The following is a 25,679-nucleotide window of genomic DNA, read 5'->3' as shown; positions in this document are numbered from 1 at the left end:
CCCCTCAAGCCATCTTTCTCGAAGGTTCCTGAACCCGCTTTCCCTACAGCCCATCACCTTTCCACTTTTCCTCACGGATTCCAACCGTCCATCCCTGTCAATCATCCTCCGTTTTCTAGATTTGAAGCTTTCGTGACTGCAAGGATTCATACTCTTAGTTCTTTCGGTAAAGTCACGTAGGTAAAAAATGAAATTGAAATTAAGAAAAATAAAATAAAAATCACGACGTTTCGGAGGCAACACAAGTCTCCGTCATCGGGTGGGACCGTCACAGCCAGATTTGCTGCATCAAGTGGTGCATGAATTTAATTTTTTACCTACGTGACTTTACCGAAAGAACTAAGAGTATACCCTTCAGCCATCTTTCTCGAAAGTTCCTGAACCCGCTTTTCCCTACAGCCCATCACCCTCCCACTTTTCCTCATGGATTCCAACCGTCCATCCCTGTCAATCACCCTCCGTTTTCCCGTTCTTTCCATTTTGTATTTCTATTCCAATCCCCTTCAATTTCCCTGCCTCTAACCAATCCCCTTTCAGGCCCAGTTAAGTTACCAATCAGAGGGCTTTGTTATTACACGCTTTCATTTAACTGACTCTGTTGTTGTATCCTCAAATCTTGTAACCCAATTGTAACCCACTTCTCAATGTCGTATCGACTGCAAACTTGGTATACTTATGTCATACTGATGACAATACTATATTCTATCATTAAAATAAAATATTTTTAAACATTCTTTATACGCGCTTTAATTAACTCACTCTGTTGTTGTTGTCGTATCTTCAAATCTTGTAACTCAATTGTAACCCACTTCTCAATGTAGTATCGACTGAAAACTTGGTATACGTATGTCATACTGATGACAATACTATATTCTATCATTAAAACCAATCCCCTTTCAGGTCCTGCTAAGCACCGTTCAGTGAGGACTTGTTCTACCTCCCGATTGGCCAAGCCATGCACGCCGTGTCCATAACATCGGGTGAGTTTTTTCGGTTGCGATCGAATCTCAATGTATCTCAGTTTCCATGAGAAGTTGGAAGGGGTCATACTCTTAGTTCTTTCGGTAAAGTCACGTAGGTAAAAAATGAAATTAAAATAAAAAAAATCACTGTAAAAAATGAAATAAAAATTAATAAAAAAATAAAAACAATACAATTATTTTTATTTTTATTAATTTCATTTTTTACCTACGTGACTTTACCGAAAGAACTAAGAGTATGAATCCTTGCAGTCACGAAAGCTTCAAATCTAGAAGTTGGATGGGGGTTTTGTTGTTGTTGTGGCCTACAACAGGCTTCTTAAAAAATGGCGTTCACTCGTGACATTAAGTAAGGCATCTTTATTTGAGGAAACTTTAAGAGGGGTGGGTGAGCAGGGAAGGGGTAATATGTTTTAAAATCGTTTTTATTTTACTTCGCTCGGAAGTGTCTATGCATTTTATTTATTTCCTTGCTTTCCAAAGTTGCTCCCAAGGTAAGACGCGATCAATCTTAGGCGACAGTGCGATCGATTCACGGCGGGTTTACAAACGAACAGGCGAATTATAATTAACAACAACGCCGACAAATAACAAAAAAAAACGCGTAAAGAGAAAACCTCATGAGAATAAGAAGCTAAGCCCCTGTTGATATAAACTACCGTACATTATACTTTTTTTGTTTGTTAAACACAATATTTTTTCATCAAAGGTAATAAAAGCCACTCCCCGACCCAGTAGCCCCCTCTTTCCACTGCCACATCCGAGCCGAGCGAGCACGGTGTACGGGTACGTTTTCCACTATTCTCCGTGCAGAGCAGTGCTACACTGGCCTCCTTTCAAACCTTTCAACCCTTTACCATTCCGAGATGCCTGCAAGTTGCAGGGTGTTTTGGGTGTTCCGTTCACCGCTGAACCTCGAAACGCGCGCAAGCGATTCAGCGTTAATTTTCTCTCTGCACTCACCGCAGAGAACCGTAGCGTCTCGACCGTCACTCTACGATAGCTGGCCAAAAACTGTGCCGACACGCACTTCCCCCGCAGGGCCTTGTGGATTAAATAACTAAAATTGAATCACTGTATCAGTACGTCTTCAGGTCGGAAGTTATTTTATTTTAGTTTTTCTCCACATTCGTACACCTTACACGTACTTTTGGAGCTTTCGTGACTGCAGGAATTATTCTTTGGTTCTTTCGGTAAAGTCACGTATAAAGATATTTATTATTTTATACGTGACTTTACCGAAAGAACCAAAGACGAACCCTACACGTACTTCATCGTAACGAAATAGGAAGCAAATACTAATTTTTTTTTATGACGTACGTCATCGGAAATGGCAAAGGGTTAATGCATCTAGCTTCGCCCCAGGTCCAAGCAAGGCCAGGCCCAATGACACGACCATTGCTTGTGACGTCAATGGGTGACGCTGCGAGCGAACCCCGTCACCCGCACGCGCCTTGTTCGCGTGCGGCTGCGACGTCGCCGAGTGAGGAAAAACCGATTGAAAAACCCGGCTACACCGGGCTACGAGACTCTGTACGGCCCAGGTACGGCTTCGGTTGTTGCCAGTGGGGGGGGGCGTGGGGGGGGGGGAGAGGTACAAACAAAGAGGTTTGGAGTTCAAGAAGAGGAAAAAGAACCCGCTGGATTGGTCGCGTCACCACCCCCACAATAGTAGCATTTCTTCCACCAACCTATAGCCGGGTTATAAGAGGCGCGCACACATAAATAGCCGCTCTCGATAGATCAAAAAAGGGCGGCGTTAAAAAAAGGGGGGTCCCAAAAATAAAAAAAAATAATGGCCCCCATCCCCTGCTCCCTTAGAGCCGCCATGAAGGGCACGGGTGGGACGGTGGTGGAGGAGGAGGAGGATGGTGGGGGGAGGGGGGGACCAGGGGGGGGAGAAGGCAAAGGAGGGAGGGGGTGCTGATGTTTAGGGGGCGAGTGGATAGGATGGGTGGATGTGGATTCTATTACGGGACAGTGAAATATGAAGTCAATCATAATCCCCGTGCGTGCGCACACACAAGGACACAGAGGGAGAGAGACACGTTCAGAGAGACACGCACAGGTTCACAGACACACGCGCAAACACATGCACGTTCACAGAGACACGCAAGCACGCAGACACACACACACACACGAGACACACATCGCAAGCGCAGAGACAGATGCACGCGCGAGTTCAACGCGCGTGCGACGTTCACGCGCCGACGAACTGGGAGGCGAATTTAGGAGCCGGTGGCCAAGCAGAAGAGGGGAAAAGCCGAAACGGGAACGAGCCGGACCACTCGCAGGAGCGCGTGTCGTCGGTATGCACCTAGAACTTCGCTCTCCACCGTAACGCGGCCAAACGTGCGCTCAAATCGGAGGGTGCGACCCTGTCCCCAACGTTTCGACCGCATTAGCCACCGCGTGCCGAGTGACTTTCGAACCGCGCGGCATGGCGATATTTGGGGGTGGCGAAATGGAGGGGGGGGGGGAAACAAAACGGATAGGTTCGCGCGGCAGCGAAATCGCACCGAGCGAGGGGAAACCTGAAGCAGCGGTCGGCACTGGGACACGCGGAGAGATGGCGCTGCGCGTCGTCCAGCGGCTTAGCTGTCGAGTGCGCAGGCGGTGGAACTGCACCCACGTCCCCCCCCTTATGGGACCACAGGGCCATGTTATTCATTGTACTGGGAGGGGGAGGAGGGGGTCACGTGACAACCACGGCCAACTGTGCCCACCGGGGTGTCGTCCGTTAAGAATAAAAACGACAAGTGGCCCCCCAAAAAAAGTTCGTGGCATTTCAGAGAATTCGGTAAAAGGGGCCCAAGTCCCTCCGCCGTCGAGTCGACCACACTCGGGGCGGGTTCAGCCAGACAGCCAAAAGTGTTGCGGGACAAACTTGAACGTGCTGAGAGCGGAGGGGGGGGGCAGAGAGCGCGAGAGAGAGAAAGAGCGTGAGAAGCAACGCGATACGATGGAAAGTCTCCCGGAGTAAGTGGGCCACGCGCGTCTGGCTGCCGATTGGCACCGGCTACTGCCGCCGCCGCCGCCGCCGCCGCTACTACCCGCTGGGCTAATTTCTTCTTAAACTGTTTACACATCAAGCGCGACGGTCCCACGTAATGGCTTTTGTAATCATTGTTGCCGAGATCGAGTCTTAAAAATAATCTGTCCCCGAAGCCGATATAGACTTGACGGCGCTCGTGAACGACGCCGGGCGTGGAGCTGGCGGCCACCGCGCTTTTACAACCGGGAACCGTGAAGCGCCAAACGGACGATTCGGAACGCGCGGGAGGGACAAGTTTGCGTGATCTTCTTGGTTCTTTCGGTAAAGTCATCACGTAGAAGGGAAGTAATAAAATAATAAAAATAAAACATAATAAAACAATTCTCACGACGTTTCGGCCACAACGCAAGCAGCCGTCCTCAGGTGAAAACCAGGTCCGTCACCTGAGGACGGCTGCTTGCGTTGTGGCCGAAACGTCGTGAGAATTGTTTTATTATGTTTTATTTTTATTATTTTATTACTTCCCTTCTACGTGACTTTACCGAAAGAACCAAGAAGATGAATCCCTGCAGTCACGAAAGCTTTAAATCGAAATTTAAGTTTGCGTGAATGCGCGACGTCGATCGCCCTAAGCACGAGAGAGACCCAGCAACCACGCGCCTCCTCCCCCATCACCACCCCCCCCCCACCACCAAAGCCAACCGGACAAATACATCGCACGGGCAGATACATTCGCGACCCCCCCCCCCCCACCAATTAAGAGAGAGCACACGAAGGAGCTACGTAAGAATGCAACGTCACAATATCCCCCCCGCCCCCCCGCTGGCTGATCAACCACCCACAGCGCGTGACGAGGGGGGGGTGGGGTGGGGGGGGGGGGCGTCCGTGGAAAACAGAAGAGCTTCACGGCTCATCGGATTCCATGCAGCAGCAGGAGAAAGATGACGATGCTGTAGGAGGCGGCGGCGGCGTCGATCCTCCAACGGACGCTCTCCGCAAATCCGCACCGACCGTCTCGCCGCTCACGCGCACACACACACACACGCACACACACACACGCATACACGCGCACACACACGCACAGACACACACACGCACGCACACGTACACACACACGCACACACGCGCGCACAAAGCGCCTGGACGCACACACGCGCACAAAGCGCCTGGACGCAAAATGAACCGTGATACCTCGCCACCGCCGATCTCGTCAAGGAGAGCGAAAACAAACCAAACAAAAACGCCACCACGTGACACTCCGGGGTCACCATCACCGCAGCGACAGCGGGCAGCAGCAGCAGCAGCAGCAGCGGCAGCGGGGGTTTTGGCCGAGCCGCCGGTTGTCGCGTCATCGAGCGGCGCTTTCGGATGCGCCTCTGTGGCCCGTCTCTCCCCTTCCAATACTCGGAAGCCACTGTGAGCTTACGCAACGTTTCAATCGCCGTCTCGATTGACACACTCGTTTCTTTAGCGATACAGGTCGTCGTTCTTGGCGGGTTAGATCGCGCAAAATATCAATGTTGTGTCGTTAAACCCGCCACCACCCCCCCCCCCCCGACACAGCACAACTAGTAACGGTTGTCACGTAAACAGAACTTGCCGATTCGTCACTAGTACAGCACTAAACCAGTTGTGTGTTGGGGAGCAAATCCACAACATTTTCCACGTTTCGCCAGGAAGTACAACCGGCATCATCAGGCGGCAGCCAGATGTACACGATCATCAATTTTGGTCCCGAAAGCCTACCCGTTACAACTCATTCCTTGAGAACTGATTTTTTTGTCTCCAGCTTGTCGCCATGCCCCCCCAACCCCCCGCCGCACCTGCGATAAGAGCGCGGTTTGGCTACGCGCGGTGCGAAAGAAGTTCAACACATGGACGTACGTTCGCGAGATAATAAACGGCAAAGTTCGGAGCAGTTTTTTTTTTACACCGCATTCATTTTTTGCCCAGCAACCCCCACCGGTACGTGCTGGCCGTTGCGTGCCGTTGTTTTATACCGGTGTTCACACATCCGCCCCGAGCCTCCCCAGCGAGTCGGATACGTGACGGAGTGGCTCACCGTCAACATTATCGTCGTTGTTGTTGATGTTGTTAGCGCGACATTAACAGCTACAAGTCCTTGACGACCGGACTGGGAGCAGACAATGAGCTGGGTGGGGGTTTCAACGCCAGCCACCGTGGTCAAGCGTGGTCAAGCGTGGTCCATCATGGTCCATCGTGGTCCACCATGGTCCACCATTGGTCCACCCACGTGCCACCTCCCAACCATCAGCCCACAGATGCGGCGTAAACCAGCCGACGCACGGACTCCGACGACTCGGGGAGAGGGGGGGGGGGGGCCTCGACGACTGGAGTGGAAGGCAGCCGCTGGGAAATTCACGCACGGCCAAACGCTCCGTCCTTTCACCTGTCCCGTGTATTTGTCCATGTGTTCGTCTGTGTGCCAGTCCACGTGTGTGTCCGCGTGTCCGTGCGTCGGTGCGCCCGTCTGTGTGTCTGTCCAAGAGTTCGTCTGTCCATCCGCGTGTATGTCCCTGTATCCGTCCGTCAGCCCCCTCTCCATCGACCTCTGCGCTCTGCGAGTAGTGTGTGGGGCACATTCGCCGTGGCCCGGCTACTGCTCGCTCTCCTCGTGCTCCGAGCCTCCTCCTGGGGACACAGACAGAAGGCACAGCAGGGTTAAAAGTCAACGCCGGGTTAAAGGTCAACGCCGGGTTAAAGGTCAACGCCGGGTTAAAGGTCAACGCCGGGTTAAAGGTCAACGCCGGGTTAAAGGTCAACGCCGGGTTCACCGGTAGCCACGATCAATCCAATGCTGCACCAACACCACCCTATGTGTACGTTCAACTTCTTTCGCGCCCTACGTAGCCAACCGTGCTTAATCGGAGGTGCGGGGGAAGGACAACTAACTAAAACGAAATAACCGAGTTTTCAATCGACATTTAAAAGTGGCACGGCTCCAAGTGGCTGCCTAATATCGGAAGGGAAGAGCGTTCCAGACGGCCGCAGGAGCGCATCCGAAAGCGCCGCGTGACGATGCGTTGACCGCCCTCTTCATCCGACGGCCGAGCGTGAACACCGATGGACGATGGCGGTGAGAGCCGCGTACAGACGCCGCACAGAGTGGCCACCACGTGGTCGTATTGATGGATGGGGGATGGTGGGGGGGGGTGGTATTGGCATTGTTGGTTGGTGGTAGGGAGATGGTGTCGGTGGTAGTGTTGGTTGTGTTGATAGCCGTGTTGTTAGTGGCGTTAGCGGTGGTGACGGTGTTGTTGGTGTTAGCGTTGGTGTTGTTAGCGGTGGCGTTGGTGGTGTTGGTGGTGTTGGTGGTGTTGTTGTTGGTGGTGTTGGTGATGTTAGTGGCGTTAGTGGTGGTGACGGTGTTGTTGGTGTTGGCGTTGTTAGTGGTGGCATTGGTGGTGTTGTTGGTAATGTTAGTGGCGTTAGTGGTGGTGACGGTGTTGTTGGTGTTGGCGTTGTTAGTGGTGGCATTGGTGGTGTTGTTGGTAATGTTAGTGGCGTTAGCGGTGGTGGCGGTGTTGTTGGTGGCAGCGTTGGTGTTGTTAGCGGTGGCGTTGGTGGTGTTGTTAGTGATGTTAATGGAAGTGACGGTGCTGTTGGCGTGGCCGTGTTGTTCGCGGTGCCGTTAGAAGCAAAGGCACGGCTAGGATCTCTCCCCGCCCCTCCCCGCCCCGTGCCCGCGCCTCCGCTCGTGCCCCTGGGAGGAGGCCTCACTCGGCACGGACAGCGTTGGCGCTCGCCTCGTGTCAAGGTCGCGCCCGAGCGCCGGGCGGTACGGAGACCCCACCTCACCCCGAGCCACCCCGGGTGCATCATGCCCCACCGTGCCCCACGCGACCCGCTAGCCACGGTCACTACCCCTAACCCTGAGCCGATGATAGCCATCCCAGCAGTAGATTCACAGGGCCTGAATCCATTATTTACTCTTGTTATTATTAAAAAGTGTAATTTCCCGTTACGTGACGGGCATATTCATGCCGCAAATGATCCAGTGTGTCTTGACTATGCCGATGACGCCATCTCTCCGTTTAACCGGCGCCTTCTTTCGTCTGCAGACTCTTCTGGATTCATCGGAATGAAATCTAAATGAGCGACTTGACGCACTGAATGGAATTTACTCCGAGATTAACTCGTGACAAATCTGTATATTAAGAATGACGACTGTAAATGACCGCTATTGTAGCGTTCTAAGAGCCGTTTGAGTTACCCTTTCTATCAGGAAGAAAGTACACAAACTATGCTTCAATTCAAATTTTGATTTTCCCCAAACTTACATTTTTTCCTCGCATGCGAGAGTGAATATAAAAACCTAAACCATTGTGTTGGTTGCGAATGTGAGCGGGAATATCCAAATATAAACCATTGTGTTGGTTGCAGGAGTGATTTAATTATTATAAGTACTTTACTATCAGGTTTAATCGGTAAAGTCACGTAGGTAAAAATAAAAAAATTAAAATTAAAATAATAGAAATAATATAATTAAAATAATAATTTTAGTTCTATTATTTCCATTATTTTTATTTATTATTATTTATTTTTACCTACGTGACTTTACCGAAAAAACCTGAGAGTATGAATCCTTGCAGTCACGAAAGCTTCACATCTAGAATTATAAGTACCGACTTACTGGATTCTGTATCGATGTGAATACAAAAAGATTAACCATTTATAAACCGGAAGGACAGGGCCGGTGTTCATTAACGTTCATAAATTTTCGCTACAAAATGTGAGCAGAAGCTCGCTTTTACATAAAAACTAATTTGCTGAATTGACGTGAATTTTAAGAAATGTTTAAACCGTAAGCGCGGGCCAAAAGTCGCTCAGGTGGAAACAAAAAAAAAACCATTGTCACGCACAAATATTAACCGAGTATTCCTGGGTCTTTTGGTAAAGTCACGTAAGATAGGTTCAAATAAAATAAGAAAAAATAACGAAAAAAACGACGTTTCCACACTTTTCCTGAAGACGACCAGCTTGTGTTGCGATCGAAACATCGCAGATTTTTGTTTTCTTTTTGGTTATTTTCTTTGAACCTATCTACGTGACTTTACCGAAAGACCCAGGAACACGAATTCCTGCAGCCACGAAAGCTTTAAGTCAAGAATTAACCGGGTAGATTCTTTATTAATTGTTATTGTTCCGTAATCGTGGTGGGCAAAACGCAAAGATGCAACACGAAATGCAAGAGGCATGCAACTTGGCTTTTACCCAAAGCGCCGCTGGGCATATTCTTTTTGGAGAAAATTGATTATTCTTGTAACAAACTCATAACACTGGTCAACACACTTTTTCTGGCATGAGGTATTCCAACGGTTTTAATGTAATTTTGGGGTGCCGATTCCAAATCTGGCATCAGTTTTTGTCTATCACATCAGGTTTTTGAGATATCAAATATTGCATTTTCAATAAAAACTGCAGAAGAAAAATATTAGATAAATCGTGGATATCTACATAAAATGATATTATAAGCACACTATCCTAAAATACAGTACCATATTTTAACACAAAATCAGCCACTGACTCGCAACAATTTGCAATCATAAGTGACAGAGCTAATTTCGGGTAAAATCAATGAAAATGGGGTATGCCGATAGCATAACAATGAGATGTGATAGAGCAAATCTGAGATCAGATTTGGAATCGGCACCCTGAAATTAGTCTAAAACAGCTGCAAAAGTCCAGGCCAGAAAAAAATGTGTTTTTTTTGTTGACCAGTGTAATTAAGGAAGAATAATACGCCTTTTATATGAACAAAAATTGCATGGAAATCCGCGTAGCCAAGCCGGTGGCGTTACACGCAGCGCTACGGAGTGGTCAGGTGTGCGTGAGGCACAGACCACCAAAACTATACTTATAACAGAGGTCGCAACCGGGTACCCGATACCCGTACCCGGCCGGGTAGGGTACGGGTACGGCCGGGTACGGGTACCCATTTGCGACCCTGGTGCGGCCGGGTACGGGTAAGGAATCAAAACCCGTTTGTGACCTTTGACTCATAATGGTGCCATGGTTTGGCCCCACGAAATGTTTGCCTTGAGCATCAGTGGGGGGGGGGGGGGGGGGGGGGGGGGTGCCACTTCTAACGGGCAAACAGACAAGGGGGGGGGGGGGGCTCTGTAAACCTCCTGCCACCTAGTCGCCCCGAATGTGCCACCACATCTCTGGCGGGGGGTAGAGGGGGGCACGGTGGGCCTTCATCCATTCCCTACCCCCCGGCAACATCCGATTAGCAACGATTGGCTACGTACGGTGTGAAAGAAGTTCAACATACAGTACATACATAGACTCACGCAGAGACCCATAGACTCACGCAGAGACTCATAGACTCACGCAGAGACCCATAGACTCACGCAGAGACTCAGACTCACGCAGAGACTCATAGACTCACACAAAGACCCAGACACACACACAGACCCATACACTCACATAGAGACCAATAGACTCACACAGACACCCATAGATTCACACAGAACCCCATAGATTCACACAGACACCCATATATTCACACAGAGACCCATAGACTCACGCAGAGACCCATAGACTCACACAGACACCCATAGATTCACATAGACACCCATAGACACACACAGAGACCATAGCCTCACACAGAGACCCATAGACACACACAGAGACCCATAGACACACACAGAGACCATAGACTCACACAGAGGCCCATAGACTCGCACAAAGACCCATAGACTCATGCAGACACCCATAGTCCTTGCCCACTCCCCGGCACCTCCGATTAGCACAGCTGGCTATGTACAACACGAAAGAAGTTCAACATGCCGCACACACAGCAATTTGAAACAAGAAACCAGTCCCTCCCCCCAACAAAGAGAGGCATGGAGGTGGTGGGGGGCATGGGATGGACGTACTGACCGCCCGGTTAATCGTCCGCGCAGTGAACATTCTGTCTACCGCTGCGCACTGTGATTGATTTGGTGCTAATGTGCCACGCGGGGGGATGACGCCGTTGGGACGCGCACTCACACAGAGACCCACAGACTCGCACAGAGACCCGTAGACTCACACAGAGACCCACAGACTCACACAGAGACCCACAGACTCACACAGAGACCCACAGACTCGCACAGAGACCCACAGACTCACACAGAGACCCGTAGACTCACACAGATACCCAGAGACTCACACAGAGACCCACAGACTCACACAGAGACCCATAGATTCACACAGAGACCCAGAGACTCACACAGAGACCCAAACTCACACAGAGACCCATAGACTCACACAGAGACCCATGGACTCACACAGAGACTCACAGACTCACAGAGACCCACAGACTCACACAGAGACCCACAGACTCACACAGAGACCCACAGACTCACACAGAGACCCACAGTCTCACACAGAGACCCATAGTCTCACACAGAGACCCATAGATTCACACAGAGACCCACAGACTCACACAGAGACCCATGGACTCACACAGAGACTCACAGACTCACACAGAGACCCACAGACTCACACAGAGACCCACAGACTCACACAGAGACTCACAGACTCACACAGAGACCCATGGACTCACACAGAGACCCATAGACTCACACAGAGACCCACAGACTCACACAGAGACCCATAGACTCACACAGAGACCGAGAGACATTCACAATCATGCACTCGCTCGGTCACTCGCTCACTCAATCACTCGCTCGGTCACTCAATCATTCACTTGCTCGCTCACTCAATCAATCATCCACTCGCTCGCTCGCTCGCTCACGCACTCACGGCTCTCGCCCGCTCGCAGCTGCTCAGCGGCACGCAGCGACACAAAAAACGCCGCCACCCCCCCCCCCCCCACATCGCTCTAACCCCCCCCAGCCCCCACCCCGGCACGGCGCGAGAGACAGACGATACCGTCGCGCGCCGCGGCGACGTTTGGAAACATTGAGCTCGTCCAGGATGTCCCAGCGGCAGATGCCTCGAGCAGCAGGACATCCCTGGGGGGAGTTTGGCTGCAGCATGGATGGCAGCTGACAGCATCCACTCTCTCTCTCACTCACTCTCACTTTCACTCACACTCTCTCTTACTCTCTCTCACTCACACTCTCTCTTACTCTTTCACTCACTCTCACTCACTCTCTCTCTCTCACTCACTCTCTCTCACTCTCACTCACTCACTCTCTCACTCACTCTCACTTTCACTCACACTCTCTCTTACTCTCTCTCACTCACTCTCTCTCTCACTCTCTCTCTCACTCTCCCCTGTCTCTCTCTCCCCCCCGTCTCTCCCCTCTCTCTTTTTTTGCTTTTGATTCTCTACTTTTTTCACTTTTAGATTTTTTTTATTTTTTTTATCAGCACTTTTTCTTATCTTTTTTATTTCTTTTGCTTTTCTATTTCTCTCCTCAGTTTCTCCCCATCTCTCCTCCTCCCCCTGTCTATCCCCCCATCTCTCCGTCTCTCCTCCTTTATGTCCCTCTCTCCTCCTCCTGTCTCTAGCCCCTCTCTCAACTCTCTCTCTCCCTTGTCTCTCTCTCTCCCCCCTCTCTCTTGTTCACTCGTTAACGCGCAATCGAGCGCGGGCCCACGTGGCTTACCACCACCGCCACCACCAGCACCGCCACCACCACCAGCACCGCCACTGTCACCACTGCCACCACCGCCACTGTCACCACCGCCACCACCAGCACCGCCACCACCACCAGCACCGCCACCACCGCCACCGCCGCTACCACCAGCAGCGCCACCACCAGCACCACCACCAGCACCGCCACCACCACCAGCACCGCCACCACCGCCACCGCCACCACCAGCACCGCCACCACCAGTACCACCACCACCACCGCCACCACCACCACCGCCACCACCAGCATCACCACCACCAGCAAGCAGTACCATGAAAGGAACTCGTGAAAATCCTTCAAGTGTATATTTAAGGACAGCTAATCCGCAAGTTGTATGTTTCAACGTAGTTTGACTGGGCAATTTGGCTTAAGGGCCGTTTAATTGTAACACAAAACAATGACAAAGATCCCCCGTGTAGCCTTCGCAGACTGCTGGGGCAAGTGCTGTTAACGAGCACCTATAAAGGCCGGCACGGCACACGAGGGGGTGGGTGGCCAGCACCGCGCCCGGCCGCCTTTGTCTCCCTACTGGCGATGATTTTACTACACACAGCACCCAGGTACTCATTTGAGGCCGAGTCTACCTAGGGGGAGGCCCAGGACCGGTTCAGATGATCGTCACTGGGTGGTGGCCGTGAGCGGGAATCGAACCCGGGTTGCCAGGTTCGGAGCGAAGCGCGGCGCTAACCGCTGCACCACCACTCCCACCACCACCACTACCGCCACCACCACCGCCACCACCGCTCCCCACCACCACCGCCACAACCACCGCCGCTGCCACCACCACCACCACCGCTCCCCACCACCACCGCTCCCCACCACCACCACCGCTCCCCACCACCCCCACCACCGCCACCCCCGCCACCACCGCCGCCACCGCCACCGCCACCACCACCACCACCACCGCGGGTTATTTTTACCCCTCGCCCGCGTCCCTCTCTCGTCCAGAGCCACGGCTTCCAGAGTGGCTGCGGGAACACCGCGGGGGGGGTGGGAAGGGGGTGGGGGGGGGGAATCGTCGCTCGGCGTCGCGGTCGCCCCACCGGCATCGGCACTGCCGCCGATCGAACGTCGTCGACCGTCGATCCGATTACCGGAGCGTGCGTCTGTGTGCGTGCGCATGCGTGTGTTTGTTTGTGTGTGCGCGTGTTTGTGTGTGTGTGTGCATGTGTGTGTGCGTGTGCGCGTGTGTGCACATACGTGTGTGTGTGCGAATGCGTGCCACATGCGCGTGTTTGTGTGCATGCGTGTGTGCGAATGCGTGCCACGTGCGTGCCGCGTGCGCGTGCACGTGCGCAATTTCGACTTCCCGCCGTGCAAAGCTGCGTCGGGGCCGCGTTACCGCTACCCCCCCCCCCGCCTGCCCCCCCCCACCGCGTGCCCCCCCCGCCTGCCCCCACTGCAGTATCACATTGTGCTGAACAACATCGAAGTCTTAGCGCGACGCAAATAATCCGTCGCTCTCGCGCGCGTTTTGCGAGTTGCCGTGCCAGGCGACATCCGTGGCGTATTTATAATGATGCACGCCGCGCGCGGTCGCTCACGCGCGGCGTATCGGTCCGATAAATACGAGAATCCGAATATTTATTTAGATCTTTGGGCCAAGGGGGAGAGCACTCATTACCCGGTCGCCTAAAAAAAACGGACTGCGACGGAATCGCCGATCGTGCCGATATCAGCCAATCAAAAATATGAATACACGAGAGCCGTAGTCACACGACGCTTTGCTGACCGATGGGATACATCGGTCCGTGGGTCGATTGCGAATCAATCGACGCGGCGATCAACCCGGCAAAACATCCATGTTGATGTGATAGCCACGTCGCTTCTGAAGAAGAGCTGTTATATTATAGCAGGTCAGTGTGGACCTTGGTAAAATAAAAATATAGAGTTAAATAAAAATAATAAACACTTTCTTCTATACTATGAGACCTCCTTTTCCAGTGGCAAAATATAGTGATAGGTTTTTACCCTTTCAACTGGTACAAAAACTGACAGCTTTATACAAGGAATCATGTTTGCAATAACCACAACACAAGCAGTCAAAATGTCTTTGAGTTGTACGCCTTTTGGCGTCATCTGGTCCAACACCAATGGAGACTAGGCTCTAAGAAAAGCTGTCTCGGGTGTGGACCAATCAACTTCAAGGACGGTGCATATCATTATCATCATCAGAGTTGTTTCTTTTTGTTTGCATTTTGACTGCTTGTGTTGCGGTTATTGCAAACATGATGCCTTGTATAAAGGTGTCAGTTTTTGTACCAGTTCAAAGGGTAAAAACCTATTACTACTACTCTCTTCTATATATGCGCGTGTCCAATTGTATTCTAGATTTGAAGCTTTCGTGACTACAAGGATTCATATTCTTAGGTTTTTCGGTAAAGTCACGTAGGTGAAAAAAAATTAAAATTAATAAAAGTATAATAAAAAATTAAATAAAAATCACGACGTTTCGGAGGCAACACAAGCTTCCGTCTTCAGGTGCAATTTTTATTTTATTTTTATTTTACTTTTATTAATTTTAATTTTTTTACCTACGTGACTTTACCGAAAAAACCTAACAATACAATATGTCCAATTGTATGTTGTACTACAGCGCCCCCACGTGGCAAATACGCGTCGTACCAGCTGCGTCTGTTCAGAATCAAAACATTTATTTATTCACACTGGAGGAATCCGATGAGCTCTCAAGCTCTATTTGCTCTTCCTTCACAAGATATCCGGTGAACAGTTGCCGCTGTGAGTGGGACGTCCGCTTCATGACGGACACCGCGACTGCCCGATAACTAGCGGTCGCCTCAACCCCCCACACGCGCACTCTCACACTTCACGTCGCCGACGGCATCGGCGACGTCCGCCCCTTTCCTCGCCGTCCGTCTCCTCTCAAGCCATCACCACCACCACGGCCACCACCGCCGCCGCCGCCACCACCGCCACCACCGCCACCACCGCCGCCACCACCGCCACCACCACCACCACATGCCTCCCTCCAGCATCGGATCGATCGTGGCCGACGACGACGACGATGACGACGATGCTGCGTGTGATTGTCTACTTCCAGGGCCCACGGCCCGATCGCCCCCCTGTGGACCGGTGGCGGAGTCGACCCGTGTGGCGCCAACTCACCGTTCGCGAAATGGTTGTCGCCGGCGGCAGAGTCGATGGGGACCTTCTCGTACTTGCCGGGAGCCACCATCACGAACTTGAAGCGCTTGCCGCTGGGGTTGCCCTGCCAAGCGAAGGGCAGGCGGGCAAGGCGGTGAGCGAGTGGTGAGAGCGAGAAAGTGAGCGAGTGAGTAGTGAGCGAGGAGTGAGTAGCGAGTGAGTGAGTGGCGAGCGAGTTGCGAGCGAGTGAGTAGTGACTAAGTAGACAGTGAGTAGTGAGTGAGTAGTGAGTGAGTAGCGAGTGAGTGAGTAGTGAGTGAGTGAGTAGTGAGTGAGCGAGTAGTGAGTGAGTAGCGAGTGAGTGAGTAGTGAGTGAGCGAGTAGTGAGTCAGTAGCGAGTGAGTGAGTAGTGAGTGAGTGAGTAGTGAGTGAGTAGTGAGTGATCGAGTGAGTAGTGAGTGAGTGAGTAGCGAGTGAGTGAGTAGTGAGCGAGGAATGAGTAGCGAGCGAGTGGCGAACGAGTGAGTAGTGACTGAGTAGACAGTGAGTAGTGAGTGAGTAGTGAGTGAGCGAGTGAGTAGTGAGTGAGTAGCGAGCGACTGAGTAATGAGCGATTGAGTAGTGAGTGAGTAGTGAGTGATTGAGCGATTGAGCGAGTGAGCAAGTGAGCGAGTGAGTAGTGAGTGAGTAAAGAGTGAGTGAGTAGCGAGTGAGTAGTGAGTGAGTGAGCGAGTGAGTAGTGAGTGAGTGAGTAGTGAGTGAGTGAGTAGCGAGTGAGTAATGAGTAAATAGTGAGTGAGCGAGCGAGTGAGTAGTGAGTAGCAAGCGATCGAGTGGCGAGCGAGTGAGTAATGAGTCAGTTAGTGGCGAGCGAGTGAGTAATGAGCAAGTAGCGAGCGATTAGTGAGTAGTGAGTGAGTAGTGAGTGGCGAGCGATTAGTGATTGAGTAGTGAGTGAGTGAGTAGTGAGTGAGTAGCGAGTGATTAGTGATTGAGGAGTAGTGAGTGAGTAGCAAGCGATCGAGTGGCGAGCGAGTGAGTAATGAGCGATTGAGTCGAGAGTGAGTAATGAGTCAGTTAGTGGTGACTGAGTGAGTAATGAGCAAGTCGCGAGCGATTAGTGAGTAGTGAGTTAGTAGTGAGTGAGTGGCGAGCGATTAGTGATTGAGTAGTGAGTGAGTGAGTAGTGAGTGAGTAGCGAGTGATTAGTGATTGAGTAGTGAGTGAGTGAGTAGTGAGTGAGTAGTGAGTGAGTAGCGAGCGAGTAGCGAGTGAGTAGCGAGTGAGTAGCGAGTGAGTAGCGAGTGAGTAGTGAGTGAGTGAGCAGCGAGTGAGTAGTGATTGAGGAGTAGTGAGTGAGTAGCGAGTGAGTCACCTTGCTGGGAGCTGCAGCTGATTTCTCCGGTGGGCTGCCAGCGCTCGGCTTACTTTCCCAGATGCTCTTCTTCGTGGAGACATCACCCGGTCGGATGTCCTGCACACCAGCATCAACATGATCGTCATCATCGTCATCGACGTCTTCATCATCATCGACGTCTTCATTGTCGTCGACGTCTTCATCATCATCGACGTCTTCATCGTCGTCATCGTCGTCATCATCGTCGTCATCATCATCATCGTCGTCGTCATCATCATCATCATCGTCATCATCGTCGTCGTCATCATCATCGACGTCATTATCATCATCATCGAAATTGTCATCACGAGACATCAGGATCTCTGAGTCTGCGGACATTTAAAAAATGCGCCTTAAAATCTTTCATACGTTTCTACATATTAAATGTTTAGTTCATTTAGTAAATAGTTTTTAAGATGTATTTATAATATTATTGTTATGCTGATTGTCCTGCTGCTCCTGTACAGCGCTTTGAGATCCTTGATGCAAAGCGCTATACACATATAATTACTTCCATCGTCGTCATCATCGTCGTCACCGTCGTTATCACCGTTATCATCGTTACCGTCATCATTATCGTCGTTATCAACGACATCGTTATCATCAACGTCACCACCATCGTCGTCAGAGGGGCCACCGTCCCCAACATTCTCCCCATCAACGTCGTGAGTGTCACATCGTCATCACCGTCACCACCAATATCCCATTAACTGCATCTCGCAGTGCACTTTGCACGCAGTGCGTCTCCCTGCTCAAAACGAGCAGGCATTCCACGTTCTCATGGCGGTGGGGGCAAGCCCATCCATCCAATTATTATCACCGTTAAACTTCCCGCAATGTGGTGGTGGTGGTGGTGTTTATCAACCCCAGGAGGACGATTGGCCGACTCAATGTTGACCTGGTTTTGAAGTCCTCGCCCCGGTGACACAGCAAGTGCACGGTGCGCAGGCCAGTGGGTTAGTCTCACCGCACACTTTGATATGTCACCCAGCAAGCGAGGAACGTTGGGGGGCGGGGAAGGGGGGGGGTGCAAACGTCGAGCCGACGTTGCCCCAACGTTAAGCCGACGTTGGGGCAAGCTCACCGGGTCAGTCCTGGTGAGCTCGCGAAATTAAATGTAACGCAACAACTTGCGTGCCCATGCTCACCGGCGGCGCGTGTTAACTCGGCGCCAGAGTTGGGGTTTTAAGCGCGCGATTTTTGTTGTTGCTATAAACAAACAAAAGGCAAACGGAAAGGGTCAAACCCCCACTTGGGCGTTGTAGATTCTCACCTCTCGCCCGCTAAATTCTCAAATCTGACGAAAGAGAAGACACGCCGCACACACCAACAAAAGACAAAGATCCCACTCCCCCCCGCCCCCCGTTGCAGCCTTAACCGGCGTTTTGGGAAAGTGCTGTTTACGAGGAGGCACCGATGAAGGCCGGCACGGCACGCAAGTGGGTAGGTGGCCAGCACCATGTCCGTCCACCGTTGTCTATACATACGGCACTAGTACTGGCTCAGATTATCGTCACTGGTGTTGGTGGCTGACCCTGAACCAGGCCCGAGTGTTGGAGGCGGAGCCTGAACCAGGCCCGAGTGTTGGAGGCTGAGTCAGAGCCAGGCCGCGTCTCAGGGTACGGCTCAGAAAAGAGTCTCAACGCTCTTCTCTATAACCCCCATGTACGTCTCTGTACCACGACGCACTCCTCTGTGCCCCCAAGTCCCCCGTGTACCTGTCTGTACCACGGTGTACGCCTGCGGGTACCCCCCTCTCTGTACACTGTGTACCAACTCTGAACTTGCGCGTGATCCTCGGTGCCCCTTCTGTATCCCCGTGTACCACCACGCACTTCTGTGTACCCCTTGTGCACCCCTGTGTGTGTGTACCCCCGTGAGCTACGTACGGAGGGACGGGCGGCGCTCCCCTTAGCGGTTCCCTCCTCGTTCTTGTTGCTCCACTGGCTGATTCGGCTCGCGATGCCGACGTTCAAACCCGACACGTCCTGCGGGGAGACATGGGAGAAACATGAGACACACGCAGGGAGACGCGGGGATACAGGGGAGATACAGGGGACACACACAAGGACATGCGGGGACACAGGAGAGACACAGGAGATGCACATGGACACCTGGGGACACAGGGGAGGTACAGGACACACACACACGGACACACGGGGACATGGGGGGGTACAAGGGAGACACGCAGGAACACACGGGGACACACGGGGAGGTGAAGGGGATAGACACAGGGCCAGAGGGGAGGTGCAGGGGACACACAGGGACATGCGGGGACACAGGAGAGACACGGAGGAAGATGTGGGGACAGGCGGAGGCTCAGAGATGATGCGAAGGAGACGCACAAGGAAAATACGCACGGAGACCAAGGGGGGGCACATGACGACACACGGTTTACTCCGTATTCTGGCACAGGGAAATTGAGTTATCAAGTCAATACGGCGTACAGCCAATTCAATACGGGCAAAAACATTTTTGTTTGTCTATCCGTTTGTGTTTCTCCCTTGTGATGGGACTTTGTAGGATGAACGTTGAGTTTTATAAGGGGCACGGGGTGACCAATAAGGTCTAGAATTGGTCTCTAATAAGGTAGGGCACTGATAAGGCATTGACAGCTGTGCTCCTTTCACCGACTGTGCGTGACGAATGAATGGACGGTCTAATTAAATTAAACTAAAACGTGGAACGTCAACGAAAGCATTTCCAGAAGAAAATCGAATAATTCAAACCGCATTTTAAGTAAGTTTTTGTGTCTTCTTCTACACCCGTTGTTGAAAACAAATCTCACGGTGGTTGTCAAGGAAGGGGGCCCCCCCCTCCGAACTCGTAGCTTTGAGGGGGTGTCAAGGCACCCCCTCCACCCCCCCCCCCGCCCCCCCGCGCACGTCAGGTGACCACGGAGGGCCATACCCGGGTGGGGTTGCCACGTGGCGAGGTTGGAGAGGCCACGTCGCCGCGCTCGAAGAGGCTCTTCCTGAGCGCCACGCTGTCCGCCGGCAGGGGAACCTCCACCGCCAGCGGGCGCACCACCCTGCCGGAGCCTCGCACTGCACTCTGCTGCACCGCGCAACGGAGCACGCGCACACAGACACACAGACACACAGACACACAGACACACAGACGCACAGACACACAGACACACAGACACACAGACACACAGACACACAGACACACAGACGCACAGACGCACAGACACACAGACGCACAGGTGCTTCCATGTAGCCCACAGACCCGTAGACTCACACAGAGATCCATAGACTCACACAGAGACCTGTAGATTCACACAGAGACCCATAGACTCACAGAGAGACCCGTAGACTCACACAGAGACCCGTAGATTCACACAGAGACCCGTAGACTCACACAGAGACCTGTAGACTCGCAAAGAGACCCATAGACTCAAACAGAGACCCATAGAATCACGCAGAGACCCATAGACTCACAGAGAACCATAGACTCGCACAGAGACCCCTAGACTCACAGAGAGACCCATAGACTCGCACAGAGACCCATAGACTCGCACAGAGACCCATAGACTCACACAGAGACCAATAGACTCGCACAGAGACCCATAGACTCGCACAGAGACCCATAGACTCACACAGAGACCCACAGACTCACACAGAGACCCGTAGACTCACACAGAGACCCATAGACTCACACAGAGACCCGTAGACTCACAGAGAGACCTGTCAACTCACACAGAGACCCATAGACTCACAGAGAAACATATACTCGCGCAGAGACCCATAGACTCACAGAGAACCATAGACTCGCACAGAAACCCATAGACTCGCAAAGAGACCCATAGACTCATACAGAGACCCATAGACTCACACAGAGACCCATAGACTCACACAGAGACCCATAGACTTGCACAGAGACCCAAAGACTCGCACAGAGACCCGTAGACTCACACAGAGACCCATAGATTCACAGAGAGATCCATAGACTCGCGCAGAGACCCATAGACTCACAGAGAGATCCATAGACTCGCGCAGAAACCCATAGACTTACACAGAGACCCACAGACTCACACAGAGACCCATAGACTCGCACAGAGACCCATAGACTCGCAAAGAGACCCATAGACTCCCACAGAGACCCATAGACTCACACAGAGACCCATAGACTCACAGAGAACCATAGACTCACAGAGACCCGTAGACTCGCACAGAGATCTCTAACGAATGTAGAATGATCATCATAATCACAGTAGCGATGACTCACCACTCCGCTCCGGGCAATCTTGCGCAGCCCTCCGGCAATACACAAGTGTGAAAACACCCCCGACGTCACCGTGCCATCAAACCCAACAATGGTTTCAAACGTGTGGCGGCCCTCACACTGACGATGTGTTATGCGCCCCCCCCCCCCCCCGCCATGAAAATAAGTGAAGAACGCCCCTCCAGATCGACGTCGTCAGGCGGAACGAAGGAGGCAGCAGCAGTTGGAGGAGGAGGGAGGAGGAGGGGGGATGAGGGGGGAGGGAGGGGGGAGGGAGGGAGGAGGAGGGAGGAGGAGGAAGGAGGGGGGGAGGAGGGGGGAGGAGGGAGGAAGGGGGAGGGAGCAGGAGGGGGGAGGAGGGGGGAAGAGGGGGGAGGAGGGGGGAAGAGGGGAGAGGGAGGGGGGAGTGAGGGAGGGAGAGAGGGGGGAGGAGGGAGGGGGGAGGTGGGGGAGGAAGGAGGAAGGGGGAGGAAGAGGGGGAAGGAGGGAGGAGGAGGGAGGAGGAGGGGGGAAGAGGGGGGAGGGAGGAAGGGGGAGGGAGCAGGAGGGGGGAGGAGGGGGGAAGAGGGGGGAGGGAGGGGGGAGGGAGGGAGGGAGGGAGGGGGGAGGAGGGAGGGGGGGGAGGAAGGGGGAGGAGGAGGACGAAGAGCAATAAAAACAAGAAGAATGAGAAAAAGAGAAAGGAGGACTGCGCTTTGTGGAGCTGTGGACACGGGGCGATCTCTGGCGTCAGGGGCCGCTCACCTCGACGGCGCTCGTGTACAGCTTGGTGTCGATCTTCGCTATCGGCCGTGGCGACTTGAGGCTGTAGCTGTGGACAGGAGTTGCAACGCCGTTAGGCCCTCCCGTCGTTCATCCGAGCTCGTCATCACCGATCGTCGTCGGCGGTGCAGGCATTTTGTCGTTGCCTCTGCCCCCCCCCCCCCCCCACCACAGCGTGGCCCTGGCATGGCCCCAGTACAGCTCGGTTGTGCAGTAGCGCAAGGGGGGGGGGGGGGGCAATGTGTGCGAGACGACGACGAGGGGGTCGAGGGGGGGGTCACATCACTCACCTCCGCTGCACCGTTTTGTTCAGGAACTCGGATCGGTCGCTGATCTGCAAAAGCGCAACACGCAAACTCCACGTCACTAGGGCTCGCATCCGAGGGCCACTGCCCCACCACTCTCCCCACCCTCCCCCCACCCTCCTCCCCCGCCTCCCACCCCTCTGTGGTTATTCTGCAGGCACTCAGTGTCAAGATGTTAACTACCTCGCCTGGTGTACAGGAGGTCGTGGGTGCGATCCCGACCCTGATGCCTGCTGCTGTATTTTTGGAGTTTGCGTCTCTCATCATCATCACGGTGGCTAGGAGATGTTAACTACCTTACCTGTTGTACAGGAGGTCGTGAGTTCGATTCCGACCCTGACGCCTGCTGCTGTATATATGGAGTTTGCGTCTCTCATCGTCATCACGGTGGCTAGGAGATGTTAACTACCTTACCTGTTGTACAGGAGGTCGTGGGTTCGATTCCGACCCTGACGCCTGCTGCTGTATATTTGGAGATTGAGTGTCTCTCATCATCATCACGGTGGCTAGGAGATGTTAACTACCTCGCCTGGTGTACAGGAGTTCGTGGGTTCGATCCTGACCCTGACGCCTGCTGTATAATGGATCTTGCGTGTCTCTCTCCCCGTGGATATATATTCGGGCCCTCCAGGTTTTCCCTCCAGATTCAGAATCGACGTCGCGAGTTTATTTGGGTGCTGCTATAAATGTCCACGTGATGGTGATGATGATAATGAGCCCACTCTATTGACATATCATTTGTGATATCCAGAGCTACACAGCTCAGCGGGGTCTTACCTGGTAAAATAAAAAATAAAAATTGTTTCATGAAAGTTACGTCTTTCATGAAACACGGAACCCTAGTTCCGTGTCTCTCTCCGCAGAGAGCAAATCTAACCGCTGTGCGAGGATCAACTTTTATATGTTTGTGGCTGCAGACCCGGAAGGAGGATGTTCTTCCATTAGACGGGTTTGCTGGACGATGTCATGGGACGTGAGTCGGTGGATAATCGCACGCTCACGCATGCAGGCATGCATGCACGCGCAACTCTAACACACGTGCGGCAACTCCGCCAGAGGAGCGATGCAAGGTCAGGGGTCAAACTACACGAGAGCGAGGTCAGAAGTCAAACTGCGAGAGCGAGGTCAGGGGTCAAACTGCGAGAGCGAGGTCAGGGGTCAAACTATGAGAGCAAGGCCAGGGGTCAAACTGCGAGAGCGAGGTCAGGGGTCAAACTACACGAGAGCGAGGTCAGGGGTCAAACTGCGAGAGCGAGATCAGGGGTCAAACTGTGCGAGCGAGGTCAGGGGTCAAACTGTGCGAGGTCAGGGGTCAAACTGCGAGCGAGGTCAGGGGTCAAACTGCGCGAGCGAGGTCAGGGGTCAAACTGCACGAGTGAGGTCAGGGGTCAAACTGCGCGAGCGAGGGCTTCACGGGAGAGAGGAATGTGCATGTACATAGCGGCCTCTAGCGGCCGCAGCAGCGTAGTCAACGGGTCAACCCCGCACATTTAAAAGGGGTGCAAGAGATCGTCGCGATCGCCAAGGTAAGAGCTGGAATACCGAACGGCGATTCGACGGCGGTGCAGCCCCCGCTCGTGGGCAGTTAGTTGGGGCATGGGGGGGGGGGGGTTGCGGGGGAGAGGGTGGGGGGTGGGAATGAGTTAAAGACGTCGGAACGATGGGGGGCACACACACGGTGGACACGACCCGAGACCAGGTTTCCCTTCCACTCTGCCGTTCCGTTTCGCATCCCCCCCGGGGCAAGGCCGTTTTCAAGAACGCACGCCGCACTTGCTGGGATTCGGACGCCGTGAAGCGGGCGGTGAGGGGCGCCGTGGTGGCTACGAGATGTTAACTACCTCGCCTGGTCTACAGGAGGTCACGGGTTCAATCCCGACCCTGACGCCTGCTGCTGTATATTTGGAGTTTGCGTCTCTCATCATCATCACGGTGGCTATGAGATATTCTTAGGTGTTTTCGGTAAAGTCACGTAGGTAAAACATTAAAATTAATAAAAGTAAAATAAAATAAAAATCACGACGTTTCGGAGGCAACACAAGTCTCAGTCATCAGGTGGGACCGTCACAGCCAGATTTGCTGCATCAAGTGAGGCAATGATTCAAGATGTAATCCCTTAAAAGCAAGTTGAGGGGGGAGGAGAGGGGGGGGGGAGCTCATCAGAATGTGGTAGCCAATGAATGAAACGTATCGGGAGGGAGGGGGGCAACTTGCTTTTAAGGGATTACATCTTGAATCCCTGCCTCACTTGATGCAGCAAATCTGGCTGTGACGGTCCCACCTGATGACGGAGACTTGTGTTGCCTCCGAAACGTCGTGATTTTTATTTTATTTTACTTTTATTAATTTTAATGTTTTACCTACGTGACTTTACCGAAAACACCTAAGAATATGAATCCTTGCAGTCACGAAAGCTTCAAATCTGGCTATGAGATGTTAACTACCTCACCTGGTGTGCAGGAGGTCGTGGGTTCGATCCTCACCCCGACGCCTGCTACTGAATATTTGGAGTTTGCGGTGTCTCTCTCTCTCTCCCCATGGTCACGTGGAATTTTCTCCGGGTCCTCCGGTTTTTTTTCGCCTCCGCGTTTACAATAGACGTTTAGAGTATCTGTCTGACGTCAATTTCCACGCGACGACGACGACGATGTTCATGAGCCCACTGCGTTGAGCTATCATTTGTGATGGACAGCATTGAGCTACGTTGCTCAGTGGGGCCTTACCTGGTAAAATATTACAATTTTAGTTTAATAAAAAACCAGCCCGCCAACCCCCGGGGGCTCGGACCGCGAGCCTCCGCAAGGAGCGCCCCCGGCAGCAGGGAAACAAGCCGCAGGCTGCAACAAAAACGCAGCCGGCGTGTGCCCCCCAATGTTCCGAGCGGGTTAGTACTAGCAGCCAGACGCTGTGCCGGGAGATGGAGCAGCCACGCACGTGCGCGCGCACACAGACAAACAGACAGGATTAAGGTGTCAAAACCAGAGACCGCCACGGGGGAATTTCAACTCACCGCCACCAAAGCCTCGGGCTCTCCCAGCTCCTCAAGATCGGTGCCCTGAGAGAGAAGAGGAATAGCCACACACAGAGAGAGAGAGAGAGAAAGAGAGAGAGAGGCAAAACAGCGACCAAAAGAAAACCACCCGATTACACCTGGCGCGACAATCACGTCGCTGTACCCGGCCCAAGCCACACGCTCAGACAGCGACAGAGCAGAGGGGGGGGGGGTGCAGTTAGATAAGAGGATGGGGAACGTGGGGGGGGGGGGGGGGGTGTGGCAGGGGTGGTGGTGGTACC

General features: G+C 52.8%; 1 protein-coding gene across 1 annotated transcript in view; it reads right to left on the bottom strand.

Annotated features, from left to right (window-relative positions):
- Nucleotides 1-4,481: 4,481 nt before the first annotated feature.
- The window catches only part of LOC133360305 (caldesmon-like), a 33,702-nt gene continuing 12,504 nt past the window's right edge, over nt 4,482-25,679 (bottom strand). Inside the window, exons 5-12 of the mRNA XM_061578950.1 lie at nt 25,396-25,440; nt 22,371-22,414; nt 22,063-22,129; nt 20,002-20,148; nt 18,981-19,079; nt 17,071-17,169; nt 15,717-15,819; nt 4,482-6,627 (exon numbers count right to left, since the gene is read on the bottom strand). Coding sequence (XP_061434934.1) covers nt 6,593-6,627; nt 15,717-15,819; nt 17,071-17,169; nt 18,981-19,079; nt 20,002-20,148; nt 22,063-22,129; nt 22,371-22,414; nt 25,396-25,440 — 639 coding nt within the window. The 3' untranslated portion in view covers nt 4,482-6,592. The remainder of the gene's footprint in view (nt 6,628-15,716; nt 15,820-17,070; nt 17,170-18,980; nt 19,080-20,001; nt 20,149-22,062; nt 22,130-22,370; nt 22,415-25,395; nt 25,441-25,679) is intronic.

Source organism: Lethenteron reissneri, chromosome 68, assembly GCF_015708825.2.
Source record: "Lethenteron reissneri isolate LAM-NWPU_2019-01 chromosome 68, ASM1570882v1, whole genome shotgun sequence".
NCBI lineage: Eukaryota > Metazoa > Chordata > Hyperoartia > Petromyzontiformes > Petromyzontidae > Lethenteron > Lethenteron reissneri.
This window is presented reverse-complemented; position numbering and strand designations above follow the sequence as displayed.